This window comes from Dendrobates tinctorius, unplaced genomic scaffold (genome assembly GCF_039654945.1).
Source record: "Dendrobates tinctorius isolate UK_male_01 unplaced genomic scaffold, ASM3965494v1 ptg000126l, whole genome shotgun sequence".
Lineage (NCBI taxonomy): Eukaryota > Metazoa > Chordata > Amphibia > Anura > Dendrobatidae > Dendrobates > Dendrobates tinctorius.
In genome coordinates, this window is record NW_027361794.1 from 19,061,514 (window position 1) to 19,080,418 (window position 18,905).

The window sequence follows — 18,905 nt, forward strand, 5'->3', positions numbered from 1 at the left end:
GCTGTCATGGCTTCCGGAAAAACCGGCTACCGGTAAGTAACCATGGTGGTTTTCCCTTCACCCATGACAGCACACCTGAGAGATTTTTGGAGACTTCGAACACCTTTGGGAGGGACCACCGCTTGCAGCACCCTTCTACCAAAGGTTAAGTCAGCAGAGGAGGATAGATTTAATCTATAGTGCTTAAAAAAGGTTGAAGGTGAGGCCCAGGTAGCGGCCTTACAGATTTGCTCAATTGATACCTCTGCCTTTTCAGCCCAGGAGGTCGCCACGGCTTTGGTGAAATGAGCCTTGGTACCGTCAGGAATCGGAACACTACTAGCTGAGTAGGCTATACTAATGGCCTCCCTAATCCATCTGGCAATAGTCCCTTTTGATACTCCATGGCCCTTCCTGGCACCCTGAAAGGCTACAAATAGGGACTGGGACCTCCTCCACTGGCTAGTCACTGATATATACTCTAAGATGGCTCTTTTAACATCTAGTTTATGGAATTTCTCCTCTCCTGGGTTTTTTGGATTCTCACAGAAAGAGGGGAGGACAATTTCCTGGCTATGATGGAAATCTGATACAAATTTCGGTAAATAAGCAGGGTCTATTTTTAGGACAAACCTATCCTGGTACACCTGGGTATAAGGTGGATTAACTGAGAGGGCCTGCAAGTCACTTACTGTACGGGCCAATGTAAGGGCCACTAAAATAATGGCCTTTAGGGTGAGACATTTTCCTGGTAGTTGTTGCACCGGTTCAAATGGCTCTTTCGTGAGAGCTTCTAACACAAGGTTTAAATCCCAGGGAGCTATTTTTGGTAATGGGATTGGTTTAGACCTCTGGCAGGATTTAATGAATCTGGTCACCCATCTGTTGGCTGCTATGTTGCAGTTATATAGAGCACCTAGTGCTGAAACCTGTACCTTAAGTGTATTTACCGCTAGGCCTAGCTGTAACCCCACCTGTAAAAATTCTAAGATGGCCTTGATCGGGGGTTCTTGGTCTAACGGCTTCCCTAGGAACTGCAGAAACTTATTCCATGTTCTACCGTATATGTTAGTTGCTACTGGCTTTCTACTTTTCATCAGTGTAGCCACCAACCCAGGGGAGAACCCTCTATTTTTTTTAAAAGTGACCTCTCAAATTCCACGCCGTCAGATGGAACCCCTTGACTTGCGTGTGGAATACCGGACCCTGAGCTAGCAGGTCTGGAATCTCTGGTAGTACCCAAGGATCTGAGAGGGACATTATCTACAGTAGTGAGAACCAGGCCTTTTTGGCCAGAATGGAGCTATTAAGATCACTCTGGCCTGATCTTCTCTTATTTTCTTCACCACTGCTGGGATTAGAGCTACTGGAGGAAAGGCGTAACCCAGTTTGAAATTCCACGGAATTTGTAATGCGTCCACCGCCAATGGATCTTCTTTTGGGCTCAGTGAACAGAATCTCTTTACCTGTCTGTTGCTTTTGTTGGCAAATAGGTCTATTACCGGCTCTCCCCAGAGTTGTACTATTTTCTGGAACACTGAGTGATTTAGGGCCCATTCTCCTTGCCTCAATGTGTTGCGGCTTAGGAAATCGGCTTGTATGTTCTCTACCCCCCTGATGTGTGGGGCCATTAGAGAGAGTAGGTGTCGTTCCGCTCTGTGAAAAATTTCGTTGGTTTCGTTCATTAAGGAGTGTGACCTTGTGCCCCCTTGGTGGTTGATATATGCCACTGTCACTTTGTTGTCCGACATGATCCGGACATTGAGGCCTTCTACTCTGGGAATAAATATTTTTAAGGCTTTGTTTACCGCCCGTAGTTCTTTTAGGTTGGAGGATGCGTTTTGTTCTTGGTGTACCCAGGGTCCCTGGGCTGTCTGTCCCCTCAGGTGCGCTCCCCACCCAGAGGAACTTGCGTCCGTCAGGATCACATCGGACACTGGTCTGTGCCATAATGTTCCTGCTACTAGGTTTGTCGTGTCTAACCACCATCTGAGAGAGTTTTTGAATTTTAAGGAAAGTTCCAGCCTTCCTTCTAAACGCCATCTTAGCAATTTCTGTGCTGATAGGATCTCTGCTTGCAGTTGACGGGTATGAAATTGTGCCCATCTGACCACTGGAATACAGGCTGTTAGAGTGCCTAGCGAGGACATCGCCCCTCTCAGGGTCATGTTAGGCTGGTCTATGGCTGTCAAGATCATATTCCTCACCTTTTCCACCTTGGCCTCCGGTAAAAGACAAATTTGTTGTTCAGAGTCCAGGATGAATACTAAAAACATTTGCATTTTTAGGGGTTGTAGTCTTGACTTTTTGACATTCACCATCCAGCAAAGTCTCTGTAGGGTATCTGTTACCCTTTCCACTTGTTCTATGCAGTGATGTTCCGAGTTGCCCACTATTAGAAAGTCGGCTAAGTAGGGTATTATGATCGTGTTGTGGATTTGGAGGAAGGCTGTCATCTCTGCTACGACCTTCGTAAACACCCTCGGGGCTATAGATATGCCGAATGGAAGGGCTCTGAATTGAAAACGCCTGAGGTTGCCCTGGATGTAGAGAGCTACCCTTAAGTATTTTTGGTACTCTGGATGGATCGGGATGTGGTAATAGGCATCCTTTAGGTCGACTACGGCCATGAAACAATTGTGGTGTAACAGCTTTATGGCCGAAGTTACTGACTCCATTTTGAAAGTCTGGTTTTCTATTCATTGATTGAGGCCTCTGAGGTTTATAATAGTCCTGAATGAATGGTCTGGCTTTCTTATTAGGAAGAGGGGGGAGTAGAAACCCCTTCTCTCCTGTTTGCTTTGTTCCCTTAGGTATGAGTATGCCGGCACTTTGATTTTCCATATTTCCCCCTTTTTGGGGTTTTCTGATGGTCTGGGGATTTTTCCCTTTACTTCATTATGACTAGTCTATCTGTACATCAGATATGGAGATATATTCTATTATATTGATATACCCTAGGGATCCTGTGTACCTCTGTGCGTTTTTCTTGTGTCACTTCAGTCATGCCAATGTTATCTGTGTCTTTAATAAAGATTTATGTTATTTCCATTTATCTTGGATGTTTATGCACTGTTTGTTCGGTTGCTTCTTTATATATTATGGTCAGTGTATCCCATTTTTGAACTGTGTTGGGCTATATACAAACAAATATGACTATTTGGAGTTTCATTAAATTGAATCCAAATTATATATATTCACTTTTTAGCCTTACACACTGTCAACCTTGTTCCTTATTAATTGTTGCTGTGTTATGCACAGGTTTTCTGACAGACGATATGGATTTCCGGGCCAAAGAGAAATCTTGGCTTTCGCAAATGGACCAGGTGTTTGGCATGAATGTGGCTGGTGTACAGCCATCGGGGGACATTGGATTAGAGGATAAATTCACTACGGTTAAATCCTTAATAATTAAACGATCTAAAATTTGGTGGAACCGCATACTTTTGGAAAAATATAAAAGTAGTAATATGATTCCGAGAGGTCTTAGAGTGAGAGTTGTACCATCTTTTCCTGTTGAGGACGAAACATTTATTTCTAAATGGGAGGAGTCATGTAACCACTGCTCCTTCTCTTTCTTACAATGTTTGATTGATCATAATACATCTATTATTACCAATCTGGACATGTTGATTGATACGGCACTAGGGGAATTTCGTGCCGATTGTCCTATAGATAAACTTTGAAATTTGAAGGAGATCTTGATAAATCTATGGACATCCTGGTCAAAAAGATTCAGGAGACTCAGGTGTCCAAATTCAATAGGGACATTAAGGACTACCAATCCAAAAAGGTATATCTATGGAGAAAGAGCAATATTCAACAGTCCAATCCCCGTAAAGCATCGTCTTCATTGTCGGTTTCATCTTTAAGTGGACACTCGGACATTTCCTCCTCATCTATTCCTGCCATTGATGAGATCTCGAGGCTACGTGATCATACATATCACCCATATAAAAGAAATCCGACGATGAAACGTGACAATAAGGTGATTAATTTAAGCGATATAGAACTGTCTGATGCTGATTTGCACCTTCTCAGTAGGGGTCTCTCCTTTTGTCCAGCATCTCACTTCAATTTATTTGACACTATTAAAGATTTACATCTATTTGCCCGTACATTGCTGTTCAAGAGATATTTTGATAATGACATCCGTGTACTTTTTCCCACAGAGGAGGAACAGGAGGCTCTGAACATACTTGAGGAACTATCCACCGAAAGTTCTCCGAATGGAGGTAAGATTCCTCCTTCCATCCGTCCACGGTCTACCAAATTTCCACCTCTTTCTACTTGTACCAATATTGATATGTTCGTCCGGGTGGTCACCGAAGAACTTTATAAAATTCCCAATTTTGTAGTGCATGATAACTTGGGAAAGGAGGAGAGATGTAGATTGGGATTCTTGCGGAATCTGCCTGGTATTTTGATTAAACCTGCTGATAAAGGTGGTAACGTCGTCTTGTGGCCAGCTGAGATGTATGAGAGGGAGGCATTCCGACAACTGAATGTCCATACTTGTTATAGAAAATTGACCTATAACCCCCTCTCTTCATACTTATCTCAGCTGGAAACAATTCTGAAAAGATCTCTACGGGATGGCGTTATCACCAAACCATTATTTTCAGCATTATTGGTTTCTGAACCCAAGATCCCAACTCTGTATCTGCTCCCTAAGATACATAAGAGTTCTTCGGTGCCACCCGGACGACCTATAGTGTCGGGACGTGGCAATTTTCTGGAGAATATTAATAAATGGATAGATTACCATCTGCAGCCTCTTGTTATGAGCCTCCCTTCCTTCCTCCGTGATACTGGGGATTTGCTGCGCAGGGTCGACGGACTCTGCCTTGAGGGTGATACTCTTCTAGTTTCAGCAGATGTGGAGTCCCTATATACTACCATCAGACATTCGGATGGCCTGAGAGCCGTGAAATTCTTTTTGGAGACTTCTCCCTTGGCTCCCAGGCTTAGGGACCTTCTGCTGGAACTATTAGAGTTCACCCTCACCCACAATTTTTTTGTGTTTAAGGGGTCCTTCTACCTGCAGCTCCAGGGGACCGCCATGGGTGCGGCCTTCGCGCCCACCTATGCTGGTCTGTTCCTGGGGCTGTGGGAGAGGGACCTCTTCTTGTCAGATGAAGATGCATCAATGTGCCGTGTCCCCCTTTGGACGCGGTACATTGATGACATTTTCTTCATCTGGCAAGGCAGCTCCGCCGACCTTGCGCAGCTTATCTCAAATTTGAACAACAATGATCGCAACATTATACTTACATTTACATCTGATGCCAATGAATTGGATTTTCTGGACGTTACTGTAAGGAGGGATCCCTATGGGATGTTGCAAACTGACATATTTAGAAAGACCACCGCGACTAATTCCTTATTGCACGCCTCATCCGCACATCCGAAACATGTTATCAAGGCGGTACCCATCGGTCAATTTTTACGACTACGCCGTATTTGTTCTACGGATGAGATATTCTTCTATCGGGCGGATGAGCTTCGCCAATGATTTCTTGAATGTGGATACAGCCGGAGATCCATCAAAATAGCATTTAATCAAGCTAAGCATGCTACTAGGCAGGATTTATTATATAGATCGGGGATGTCTAATACCTCTAGGGGTAATCAAACCGTTAGATTTATCACTACTTTTAGTTCGAGATCAGAGGCTGTTCGTTCTGCCCTTGATAAAGCATGGCCTATTCTTCGCATTGACCCGGTCATTAATGGGATTATAACAGAGAGACCAGCCATGGCGTTCCGACGATCTAGAAATTTAAGGGATCATCTAGTCACGAGTCACTATTCTGTGGGCTCTAGAGCTACATTTTTGGACGGCTATGTCCCCGGGGTTGGCTGTTATCCGTGTGGCCATTGTGTCGCCTGCCCCAACATCTTGCGTTGTACTGAATTTTATAATTCAAGTGGAGACCAGGTCTTTACTATTAGACAACGCATTACATGCACGACTAGATATGTCGTATACTATGCTACGTGCCCCTGTGGCCTTATTTATGTAGGCCTTACTACGCGACAGTTTAAGGTTCGTGTCAGGGAACACGTGTTGGGGATTCAGGCGGCTCATGGCCACACGGATGCCGCCACCCTGAGGACTATACCCAGACATTTCAAGGAGCGCCATGACTGTGATTCTACCCTACTCAAGGTACGGGGTATTGAGGCCTTAAAAATTGATATTCGAGGTGGGGGTCTCTCTAAAAGACTGAGTCAATTAGAAGCTAAATGGATTTGGAAGTTGAAAACAGTCCATCCATATGGCCTTAACGAATGCCTCTCATTTGTTCCATTTTTGTGAGTTTTGCACCTATATTCTCTCTTTTCCTTTATGTATTCCCCCGTTGAGGTGCTGTTACACTCTTTGGAGTGACATAGGTTGTGTCTTTTTTAACATGGTTTTATTTTTAGTTTTTTAGACTTGGCATTTTTCTGTGTGTCGTCTGGGTCTGAAATATCTTCTGGAGGCTTTGGATATACATGAGAGTCTTTCCAATGAATATGAAGACATTTTCCTGTATACAAAGATGAAGATGTGTCTCCATTGTTATTAGCTCCTTCATTTTGTATGGGTGGATTTTGATATATGGCTGTATATATTTGTATCTATAGGCATATTTAGCTATGTATATGGGGGTAATAATGTGGTTGACTGAGATTATTCTTTACACTATCCATTAACATTGTAATACTCTATTTTACATTGTAATAAGTATCATTTTTGGTATAATATTTTTTATCGAGACTGTAACAGGACTATATATATATGCATGGCTATGTTCACAAATCTTGACTAAATTGATGTATGGTATATATGGTTTGTTATTATTTTTGGAGAACTGGAATATGTTAGGTTATACTATATCTATAATCTTTGCTATCAAATTATTATTATTTATATATTGTGCAAAATAATTTAATTTAATGTCGGGTAGCAATCTGTATACCTTTATACTGACGCTTTGTATGTTCCTTATTAAGTATGTCCTTATTGTAGATGGCCGCATACTATCTATGGATATCTGCACATGCGCGGTGATTCCATCATCTATGTTAATGGATATTTATCCAAAATGCCCAATATATCTACTTATACTAATGAATGTCCAACATAGCCACTATGTGACCTATTTTTAGATACTTGGCGCTTGTTTTGGTTACATATAGTGTTACATACCATACTTTCTTGTTTGCCATCTATTATGCCCCCATCCAAGATGGCCGCGACCATTTTGTAACGGTCTGCGCATGCGCGGGTGACGCGTACCTAGCTCCACCCCATCCGCCCGTGGTCTGGCGTCTGACGTCACGGGGCCCCGTGCATTGTCGGCGTCAGCCCGGGTGCGCTGGTGGGTGGTTGTGGGTCGCTCCCCTGATTGGCGCTTATGCCCATTTAGACCCCTATTTATAGCACACTTGATGGCCTTTTATGACACACCCCCTGAGGAAGGAAGCGGTGCTGCTTCCGAAACGTACGTCGGGTTGTTTTCCTTGCGCCAGTGGTCCAGTGTTCCCTTAGGTATGAGTATGCCGGCACTTTGATTTTCCATATTTCCCCCTTTTTGGGGTTTTCGGACGGTCTGGGGATTTTTCCCTTTACTTCATTATGACTAGTCTATCTGTACATCAGATATGGAGATATATTCTATTATATTGATATACCCTAGGGATCCTGTGTACCTCTGTGCGTTTTTCTTGTGTCACTTCAGTCATGCCAATTTTATCTGTGTCTTTAATAAAGATTTATGTTATTTCCATTTATCTTGGATGTTTATGCACTGTTTGTTCGGTTGCTTCTTTATATTTTTTTTGGCCATGAAACAATTGTGGTGTAACAGCTTTATGGCCGAAGTTACTGACTCCATTTTGAAAGTCTGGTTTTCTATCCATTGATTGAGGCCTCTGAGGTTTATAATAGTCCTGAATGAATGGTCTGGCTTTCTTATTAGGAAGAGGGGGGAGTAGAAACCCCTTCTCTCCTGTTTGCTTAGAACTTCGGTCAGAACGTGTTTGTCCTGCGGACTTAGGATTTCTGCCTCTAGGGCCAACTGCTCTTCTATCCCATTCCTGACGGGGGTTACCACAAACAATGCTCTCGGCCGTTGAAAAAAGGGAAATTTGAGGCCTTTTTAATGATGTTTAGAATCCAGGTATTGGAAGATATACTTTCCCAGGCTTGATAAAAGAGCATCAGTCTCCCCCCACTGGGATATCGGCGTAATTGTGGGGATTTCTTTGTGGATGAGGCGGCTCCGCCAAACATGAAACCAGACTTTTTCTTCCTTTTGTCCTCCCATCTTTTCCGATCCCCCGGAGGACGGCCTCTGTTGAATCTTCCCCTCCGAAAGAGCGGTCTTCTTTGATCTCCAGGAAATCTAGGGAAGCCCTTCTTTCTATCACCCGCTTTTTCCAGGATGTTGTCCAAATTTTTCCCAAATAGAAATTGTCCATCACACGGAAGAGAGAATAACTTAGCTTTTGACTGTAGATCTCCAGGACAGCCTTTAAGCCATAATGCACGCCTTGCGGCGTTTGATAATCCCGCCACCCTCGCCGTCAACCTCATGGAATCGGCAGAGGTGTCGGCCAAAAAAGCGGCTGCTCCATGTAGAAGATACAGATCTCCCAAAATTTTTTCTCTTGAAACTTTAGATGCAAGTTTTTCTTCCAGCTGCTGTAGCCAGATCTTTAAGGATTGAGCTGTGCAGGTACCGGCTATTGCCGGTTTCAGTCCCCCTGCCGCTGCTTCCCATGTATGTCTTAGGTAGGAGTCTGCTTTCTTATCTAGCGGATCTCTCAGTACTCCTGAGTCTTCTAGGGGCAGGGCCGATCTTTTGGATGATCTGGATACTGCTGCATCAATCTTTGGGATCTTGTCCCATATTTCTGTATCTTTAGGCTCAAAGGGATATCTCCTTTTTGAGGAGGAAGGAAGGCTACCTCATCTTTCAGGCTTCTTCCACTCTCTTTCAATGAGCGCCTGGATTTTTTCATTAACTGAAAAGGTGCGCTTTTTCCTTTCCTGTAACCGCCCGAACATGACGTCTTCTAGGGACTTAGTCGCTTTCTCCTCCTGTAGGCCCATAGTTGTCCTAATGGCCTTAAGGAGAGCATCTGTATCCTCTACTGGAAAACACGGGTTGCCCCCAGTATCACTATCCGAGGATGAGGAGGACATGTGCTCGGCCTGATATTCAGTCGAGGAGGAGTCTGATGAGGAACTTGGGGAGTCTCTCCTACTTTTTTTCTTTTTCTTTAATAACATTTTAAGTGAGCCTTCTACTTGGACCTAATGACTGATCTGAGGTTAGTTGCCAGGCTCGGCACCTCCTCCGCCATAGTTCGCTGGATACAACTGGTGCAAAGGTCCTTCTGCCACTCTTTCGCTGGGGGGCTCTGGCATCTAAGGAAAAAATAACACACAAGAAGGACCCTATTAATATTGGTCTAACTTTCACGAAGATCACTCACCACCCACAAAGTCGGATACCGGACTCGGAGGCTGTGTGTGTTGCAGCATGTGGTCTGCGCTCTCTCGACCTTGAGGAATCTCTCGATCTGTGGCTCGAGCGGCTACTGCTTTTGCCGCTTGAACGGCTGCCATTCTTACGTGCAGAGGTCTGCAATGGGGCAGAGATGGTGGAGACGGTGAATGCTCCTGCTGTGACCCCATTGTATCACCTGGCTGCCCTGCTCCTCGTCCTCCTTTAAGTAGGTGCATCCGGTGAGCGATCTTTTCCCCTCCCCCTGCGACTGCTGGCCGCCATTCATCTTACTGCAGCCGGCGTCGCACCAGGTGCCATCTTGCCGTCGCGTCTGTGACGTCAGCTGCGCGCTCCCAGGGTGCACCGCGCTGCTGACGTCAGACGTCGGAAACCACCCCCGGCTTTCCCTGTCGTCCCAGGGAGAAGGAAGGATCGGGCGCACGCAAGGGGAGGGAGGCACGGAGGAGCGCCCCGCTGCCGAGGCCTGCCTTACCGCACCCGCACAAACCCGGGGCCTGCAGGAGGATCCCCGGGGACTGCGCTTCCAGGCCACCGATGGCCAGCGCTGCAGGTAAGCAGACCTGCTCTTCCCGCGCCGGGACGGCCCTGGGTCCATCTTCTTCCATGACAGGCACCGCCGCTGTCAGACTGGGATCCCGTTCCAGGACAGAAACCCAACTGAAGCGGGGGAGAGGTGCCGCCCCTTATATTTCAGTAGGTTCCTGTCCTGGCGGAAACCTCTCTCTCAGGTGTGCTGTCATGGGTGAAGGGAAAAGGAGAAATTGCAAGACTTTCATAATGCAAGACAGCTCAAGCCTGTGAGTTAAGAGTGCTTCTTTTTCCAAGCTGAGGCTGTAATGGCACCAGAGTGGGAAGATGTGCCCTTTGATGATAAATGCGGGAAGGTGAATCGCGACACCAATGAATCAGCACAGGCATGCAATGAGAGTAAGAGTGTCTATATTTTAAAGAGACCAAACATAAGAAAAGATAGATACACTTTTCGATTAAAACAGCATTATGAATATAAAAAAGGCTTCTCTCCTGTGTGACTTCTCTAAAGTTTATTAAGAGTTAAATTTCCAAGTAAAATTTTTCCCACATTAAGAACATGAAAAAAGCTTCTCCCCTGTGTGAGTTCTCTGATGTGTGATAAGATTTGATTTAAGGTTAAAACATTTTCCACATTCTGAACATGAAAAAAGCTTCTTCCCTGTGTGAGTTCTCTGATGTGTGATAAGTATTTTTCTCTGGATAAAACATTTCCCACATTCTGAACATGAAAAAGGCTTCTTCCCTGAGTGAGTTCTCTGATGTGTGATAAGATTTGATTTATGGTTAAAACATTTCCCACATTCTGAACATGAAAAAGGCTTCTCCCCTGTGTGAGTTCTCTGATGTGTGATAAGATTTGCATTAAGGTTAAAACATTTCCCACATTTGGAACATGAAAAAGGCTTCTCCCCTGTGTGAGTTCTCTGATGTTTGATAAGACCTGATTTATCAGTAAAACATTTCCCACATTCTGAACATGAAAAAGGCTTCTTCCCTGTGTGAGTTCTCTGATGTGTGCTAAGATTTGATTTAAAGTTAAAACATTTCCCACATTCTGAACATGAAAAAGGCTTCTTCCCTGTGTGAGTTCTCTGATGTGTGATAAGATGTGATTTCAGTGTAAAACATTTCCCACATTCTGAACATGAAAAAGGCTTCTCCCCTGTGTGAGTTTTATGGTGCCTATAAAGATGTGCTTTCCTCTTAAAACATTTCCCACATTCTGAACAAGGAAAAGGCTTCTCCCCTGTGTGACTTATCTGGTGTTTAACTAGATGTGATTTCTGGTTAAAACATTTCCCACACTTGGAACAAGAAAATCTATTCTCCGCTGTGTGAATTTTTTGATATTTAAGAAAAGACTTCTCGAGAGGAAAACTATTTACATATTCAGAACGTGAAAATGGTTTCTTTGCTTTATCAGTTTGTTTTTTAATGCTTATTTTGTAACTTTGATTTTCCTTAGTAGTTGGTAATGAATCAGAAGATAGGACCTGTTTCAAAGGATCAGATGGTCGATCTTTGCTGTGAAGGGATGATGGAATATCTGGAGTAATGGCATTCACTTCAATTGTATCCTGTGTAATCTCAAGATCCTCTGATTTAAAAATTGAAGCTGTCGGCTGTCCCCCTGATCTCCTGGTGCAGTCATCTGCCAAGAATAAAACCAAATTATTATTTTTGATTAAAATCCTTGAAATTTATATTTATTAACATTTCTACTTAATCTCTTTAAATATGCAAGTTATGATAAAAAAGTTAAATTAATCACCAAGACAATGACATTTCAGTCTGATAGAAAACCTCATAACATGAATCAGTAGAGCGTGGTGTTCGACTGTTTGTTCATTCTGTTTCCCAAATGTAGATGAAAATAACAACAATAAAAACTTGCACTCATCTCACAAAAAACAAGCCCCACTCAGGTCCATCATCGGCCAGAGGAAAAACAGAGGTTTCCACATTATTAGTGGCTTAAAGGCTCTTGAAAAGCAACATGGCTTCCATAAACCAATTCAGCAATATCCGCTCTCCCAAAGTCACATCTTTCTCTCATTTCTGAGCCTTGTAGTGCGCCCAAACCACATTCACCATCCATGTATTTGGCATTACTATAGCGAGAAGAACCCACTTCATTTACGGTGTGTGTCTCCCGGAGCACAATCTGGGCACTATGTGATGGGTAGTAAGATGGCAAATGTGTGATTTTCTCTCTCCAACATCCACTCAGTGCTAATTTCCAGAAAGTGGCTGTGAAGTCAAAAAAGTCACTACTCCTATAGATTATTTCTCTGAGGTAATCTGAATTCCTTAGGATTGAAAACATTGTAATATAGGATGTGGAGTGAATCCATGAAACCAGGGCTCGAGTCATTCCAACACATCTCCTGCAGGGGTGAATAAATGTATATTACAGCCATCAGCCACACACAGCTTAGAGATATATGTTAGAAAAGGTGTAATATTTTTATGCAGTTTCTCGCGACCCTGTTTGAAGTAAGTAATTTTTAAATTGAAAAGTCAGGATAAAGGGAAACTCTGTTGTTATGGTTCAGAAATTCACACTTGGCCTCACTGCACATTTAGTGTTAGTGATCATAGAAGAGAAGTTTGGCCAAAAAGACTGGACCTGGTCTTGTAGGGACCATATGAGCACATTCAGTAGCACAGAAGGGAGAGAAGGTAGATTCATCCAATAAGATATCAGGGATCTAGGAAGCCAACAGCATCATTACCCTCCACTTTCTCTTACAGGCCCATCTCAATATTTTTCTTCAAGTGATTTTCTAACTTGTCAGAACATTCTACGTATGCTGTCATTTGTCTTTGTAATTTACTGATCTAGGCAGGTAATGGTCAGCGTCTTCTAACCCGAGGTCGTACGTGGATCGTCCAGGTTGTAATTTCTAAGAAAAGGGCTTTCAATGACCAACGTCATTTGAAATGTTTTGGGTGGAGAAAAATGTGGTCTAGCGGCAAAATGGTGATCACACGATTGTGATACAGCCGGACTACACATCCGATAAAGCAGCCACAGCCGGTGACCGAGAAGAATCTGTGACTTGTCTATATTTAGTGGTCAGTACTCACCCGACCGGTCATAAGTAGTAATCTCCTCTTTACATCTCTCATCACCCCTCACATATGTCTCTGTAGTATTAATATGGATCAGATCTTCACCCTAAAATAAATATTGCAAAAGTCACAGATGGAGAAGTCACATCTATGATCTGCTCTAATCCTGCCATCTCCACCGTTCTCATTACACAAGAATAAAATATAATACTGGGGGATAAAACAAGACTGAGCACAAGACCTTCACAGCCATCTACACATCATAGGGGAGATCTCATGACACCTTCTCTCCATCTACCTGATGATCCTGAGGAACACTGGGATCTTCTTGTTTACAGTCCTGTGGAAGAAGAGGATGGGGACATCTCTCTGGTGTTGTCCTCTTACTGGATAGATCTGGAGGAAACACATACAGGGACTGAATTCATTCTTTACATACAGATAATTATAGGCCGTGTGTATTTAGTCCTGTCTATTACCTGGTGATGTGAGGGGCTGAGGAACCTCCATCATGACGTCCTTGTACAGATCTTTGTGTCCTTCTAAATACTCCCACTCCTCCATGGAGAAATAGACGGCGACATCCTGACACCTTATAGGAACCTGACACATACAATGATACAATCATCCCCCGATCCCTTCATAGCGTTACTGTATAATATCCCAGCATTCCCAGCAGTGTCACCTCTCCAGTCAGCAGCTCAATCATCTTGTAGATGAGTTCTACAATCTTCTGGTCATTTATGTCACCATGTATCAGGGGGTGAGGTGGAGGCCCCGTGAATGGGTTCATGCATCTTCCGTATCCCTCAGACACAGGGTCCTGACAGCGCTCACTAGAGGTCTTCTTCACTACTGTGTAATCCTGGTTATGGAGAGACACATTAATAAATCTCACTACAGACATTTCCAGAGTCCTCACCTCTCCAGTTCTGTCCATCTGTTATTCCCATAGATAAGAATGATGTAATGTGACGTCATCAGAATCTCTCACCTCTCCAGTAAGGCGGAAGAGGATCTCTAGGGTGAGGTGTAATATTCTCTCCGCCATCTTGTCTCTGTCCATATCCATCTTTGATGGGTAAATCAGGAAAATTCTCTTATGTAGAAGATCTTCACTGAGAGGATCCGATATTGTAGAGACCTGAATGAGAAGATGAGCCGATGTAACATCATAAAAATCCTGTGTAATAATACAATTACTGGAGATAATAAGGGAAACATATGAGGAGATTTATTATTTTACAGTATTTAGTTTCCTTCTTTACATCTACTAATAAAACCTATATATTTAGGCCACAGACAACAAGCAGTTTCTCCCTCAGAGTCGGCAGCTGAATACGTTCCTCATAGACTCATCTTCCATAACGCTAATTCTCGTCTCATTTACCGACACTGGAATCGGCATTAGCAATACTGCAGGAGATATTCATTACACGGGACAGGAGAAATAACTACTTCATGATGAGGACGACATCTTGATCTTCTACTACGGCTCTAGGAACATATTTGTCCAGAGTCCGTCACTGACTCCATCCCCACCGGCCGTCTATATGAAGGTTTCCCGTCTTCCCCGCACTGTAATCTTCTATCACGTTAGATCTCAAGTCTGATTCACACATAGAAGATTGAGGCTTTTATAAATGTAAATTGCCTCTTCAGAGAGAAAGAGGAGTTGTACTCTATAGCGCCACCACTGACTCTCTAAAGAGGCAATTTGCATATTACATTTCCCAGAGGAGCATTGCACGGCGAATAAGCCTCCTTACCTTGACGAGCCAGAGCTGGCATGTCACTCTCCACAAGGAGAAACCTTAGACCCCAGGATTTTATAAAGGCTTTTTTGTAAGAACAACAAGACAGGAGATATATGAGGCCAATGTCTCTATATACAGTGGTATATTTTAGCATTTTCCTGTAGGCTTCCATATATTACATGAAAAACACAAAAAATAAAATTGGGGATGGAGAGACTGTGGAACATAATTCTGTGTGCGGGAACCAAGAAAGGGGCTCTATGGCATTAAGTATGGGGAAGAGTGAGAACTGATTATCTCCTGGTTTGGGTGGAAACATATTGTGTGTGGAGGATGGCGATACTGGGGGAACATTATACTGTATATGGGGCCAAGTAGGAGGCCCCGTACTATGAGAGTAATACAGGTTTCCTTGGTTCTCGTGTTTCATAGTTGGGTCGTTTGTATCAATCAGCGGAAAAGGAACAAAACCATTGTGATTCTTATAAGGAGACAACACAGAACCCCCTAAATATAATATTTTATACCAACCCCACAATCTGTGACTCTTCAGGGTAAATCGCTCTCTCACCATTGGATTAGAGCTGATACTATGAAGCTAAAGAGACTAAACAGACTTTCTGTCACCTCCATAAAGGGGCACTTTCCCGCATTTGTCAGAACTATCCGAGGATTATTAGAGGTGATAGTTTCCCCCCAAATAGAAGGGACACCTGTGGATATTGGGGTCTTTACCTGCTACAGTCCTGGTGTGGAGCCTCCACCCGCAGAGCCGCACTCCACATAGAGATTAATGGAGGCTCCAGCACCGACCTCCACCCGCAGAGCCGCACTCCACATAGAGAATAATGGAGCCTCCAGCACCGACCTCCACCCGCAGAGCCGCACTCCACATAGAGAATAATGGAGCCTCCAGCACTGACCTCCACCCGCAGAGCCACACTCCACATAGAGAATAATGGAGCCTCCAGCACCGACCTCCACCCGCAGAGCCGCAGTCCACATAGGGAATAATGGAGCCTCCAGCACTGAACTCCACCCGCACTCCACATAGAGAATAATGGAGCCTCCGGCACCGACCTCCACCCGCAGAGCCACACTCCACATAGAGAATAATGGAGCCTCCAGCACCGACCTCCACCCGCAGAGCCGCAGTCCACATAGAGAATAATGGAGCCTCCAGCACCGACCTCCACCCGCAGAGCCGCAGTCCACATAGGGAATAATGGAGCCTCCAGCACTGAACTCCACCCGCACTCCACATAGAGAATGGAGCCTCCAGCACCGACCTCCACCCGCAGAGCCACACTCCACATAGAGAATAATGGAGCCTCCAGCACCGACCTCCACCCGCAGAGCCGCACTCCACATAGAGGATAATGGAGCCTCCAGCACCGACCTCCACCCGCAGAGCCGCACTCCACATAGAGAATAATGGAGCCTCCAGCACCGACCTCCACCCGCAGAGCCACACTCCACATAGAGAATAATGGAGCCTCCAGCACCGACCTCCACCCGCAGAGCCACACTCCACATAGAGAATAATGGAGCCTCCGGCACCGACCTCCACCCGCAGAGCCGCACTCCACATAGAGAATAATGGAGCCTCCGGCACCGACCTCCACCCGCAGAGCCGCACTCCACATAGAGAATAATGGAGCCTCCAGCACCGACCTCCATAAAGGGGCACGTTACCTCGTTTGTCAGAACTGTCCGAGGATTATTAGAGGTGATAGTTTCCCCCCAAATAGAAGGGACACCTGTGGATATTGGGGTCTTTACCTGCTACAGTCCTGGTGTGGAGCCTCCACCCGCAGAGCCGCACTCCACATAGAGATTAATGGAGGCTCCAGCACCGACCTCCACCCGCAGAGCCGCACTCCACATAGAGAATAATGGAGCCTCCAGCACCGACCTCCACCCGCAGAGCCGCAGTCCACATAGGGAATAATGGAGCCTCCAGCACTGAACTCCACCCGCACTCCACATAGAGGATAATGGAGCCTCCAGCACCGACCTCCACCCGCAGAGCCGCACTCCACATAGAGAATAATGGAGCCTCCAGCACTGACCTCCACCCGCAGAGCCACACTCCACATAGAGAATAATGGAGCCTCCAGCACCGACCTCCACCCGCAGAGCCACACTCCACATAGAGAATAATGGAGCCTCCGGCACCGACCTCCACCCGCAGAGCCGCACTCCACATAGAGAATAATGGAGCCTCCGGCACCGACCTCCACCCGCAGAGTCGCACTCCACATAGAGAATAATGGAGCCTCCGGCACCGAACTCCAGCCGCAGAGCCGCACTCCACATAGAGAATAATGGAGCCTCCGGCACCGACCTCCACCCGCAGAGCCGCACTCCACATAGAGAATAATGGAGCCTCCAGCACCGACCTCCATAAAGGGGCACGTTACCGCGTTTGTCAGAACTGTCCGAGGATTATTAGAGGTGATAGTTTCCCCCCAAATAGAAGGGACACCTGTGGATATTGGGGTCTTTACCTGCTACAGTCCTGGTGTGGAGCCTCCACCCGCAGAGCCGCACTCCACATAGAGATTAATGGAGGCTCCAGCACCGACCTCCACCCGCAGAGCCGCACTCCACATAGAGAATAATGGAGCCTCCAGCACCGACCTCCACCCGCAGAGCCACACTCCACATAGAGAATAATGGAGCCTCCAGCACCGACCTCCACCCGCAGAGCCGCAGTCCACATAGGGAATAATGGAGCCTCCAGCACTGAACTCAAGCCGCACTCCACATAGAGAATAATGGAGCCTCCGGCACCGACCTCCACCCGCAGAGCCACACTCCACATAGAGAATAATGGAGCCTCCAGCACCGACCTCCACCCGCAGTCCACATAGAGAATAATGGAGCCTCCAGCACCGACCTCCACCCGCAGAGCCGCAGTCCACATAGGGAATAATGGAGCCTCCAGCACTGAACTCCACCCGCACTCCACATAGAGAATGGAGCCTCCAGCACCGACCTCCACCCGCAGAGCCACACTCCACATAGAGAATAATGGAGCCTCCAGCACCGACCTCCACCCGCAGAGCCGCACTCCACATAGAGGATAATGGAGCCTCCAGCACCGACCTCCACCCGCAGAGCCGCACTCCACATAGAGAATAATGGAGCCTCCAGCACCGACCTCCACCCGCAGAGCCACACTCCACATAGAGAATAATGGAGCCTCCAGCACCGACCTCCACCCGCAGAGCCGCAGTCCACATAGGGAATAATGGAGCCTCCAGCACTGAACTCCACCCGCACTCCACATAGAGAATAATGGAGCCTCCGGCACCGATCTCCACCCGCAGAGCCACACTCCACATAGAGAATAATGGAGCCTCCAGCACCGACCTCCACCAGCAGAGCCGCACTCCACATAGAGGATAATGGAGCCTCCAGCACCGACCTCCACCCGCAGAGCCGCACTCCACATAGAGAATAATGGAGCCTCCAGCACCGACCTCCACCCGCAGAGCCACACTCCACATAGAGAATAATGGAGCCTCCAGCACCGACCTCCACCCGCAGAGCCGCAGTCCACATAGGGAATAATGGAGCCTCCAGCACTGAACTCCACCCGCACTCCACATAGAGAATAATGGAGCCTCCGGCACCGACCTCCACCCGCAGAGCCACACTCCACATAGAGAATAATGGAGCCTCCAGCACCGACCTCCACCCGCAGAGCCGCAGTCCACATAGAGAATAATGGAGCCTCCAGCACCGACCTCCACCCGCAGAGCCGCAGTCCACATAGGGAATAATGGAGCCTCCAGCACTGAACTCCACCCGCACTCCACATAGAGAATGGAGCCTCCAGCACCGACCTCCACCCGCAGAGCCACACTCCACATAGAGAATAATGGAGCCTCCAGCACCGACCTCCACCCGCAGAGCCGCACTCCACATAGAGGATAATGGAGCCTCCAGCACCGACCTCCACCCGCAGAGCCACACTCCACATAGAGAATAATGGAGCCTCCAGCACCGACCTCCACCCGCAGAG

General features: G+C 46.1%; 1 protein-coding gene across 1 annotated transcript in view; it reads right to left on the reverse strand.

The window, feature by feature from the left end:
• LOC141047064 (uncharacterized) overlaps window positions 1-18,905 on the reverse strand; it is a 149,262-nt gene that overhangs the window by 29,107 nt on the left and 101,250 nt on the right. The window contains exons 8-13 of the mRNA XM_073541994.1: window positions 14,110-14,259; window positions 13,801-13,980; window positions 13,595-13,718; window positions 13,414-13,511; window positions 13,131-13,221; window positions 11,534-11,691 (exon numbers count right to left, since the gene is read on the reverse strand). Coding sequence (XP_073398095.1) covers window positions 11,534-11,691; window positions 13,131-13,221; window positions 13,414-13,511; window positions 13,595-13,718; window positions 13,801-13,980; window positions 14,110-14,259 — 801 coding nt within the window. The remainder of the gene's footprint in view (window positions 1-11,533; window positions 11,692-13,130; window positions 13,222-13,413; window positions 13,512-13,594; window positions 13,719-13,800; window positions 13,981-14,109; window positions 14,260-18,905) is intronic.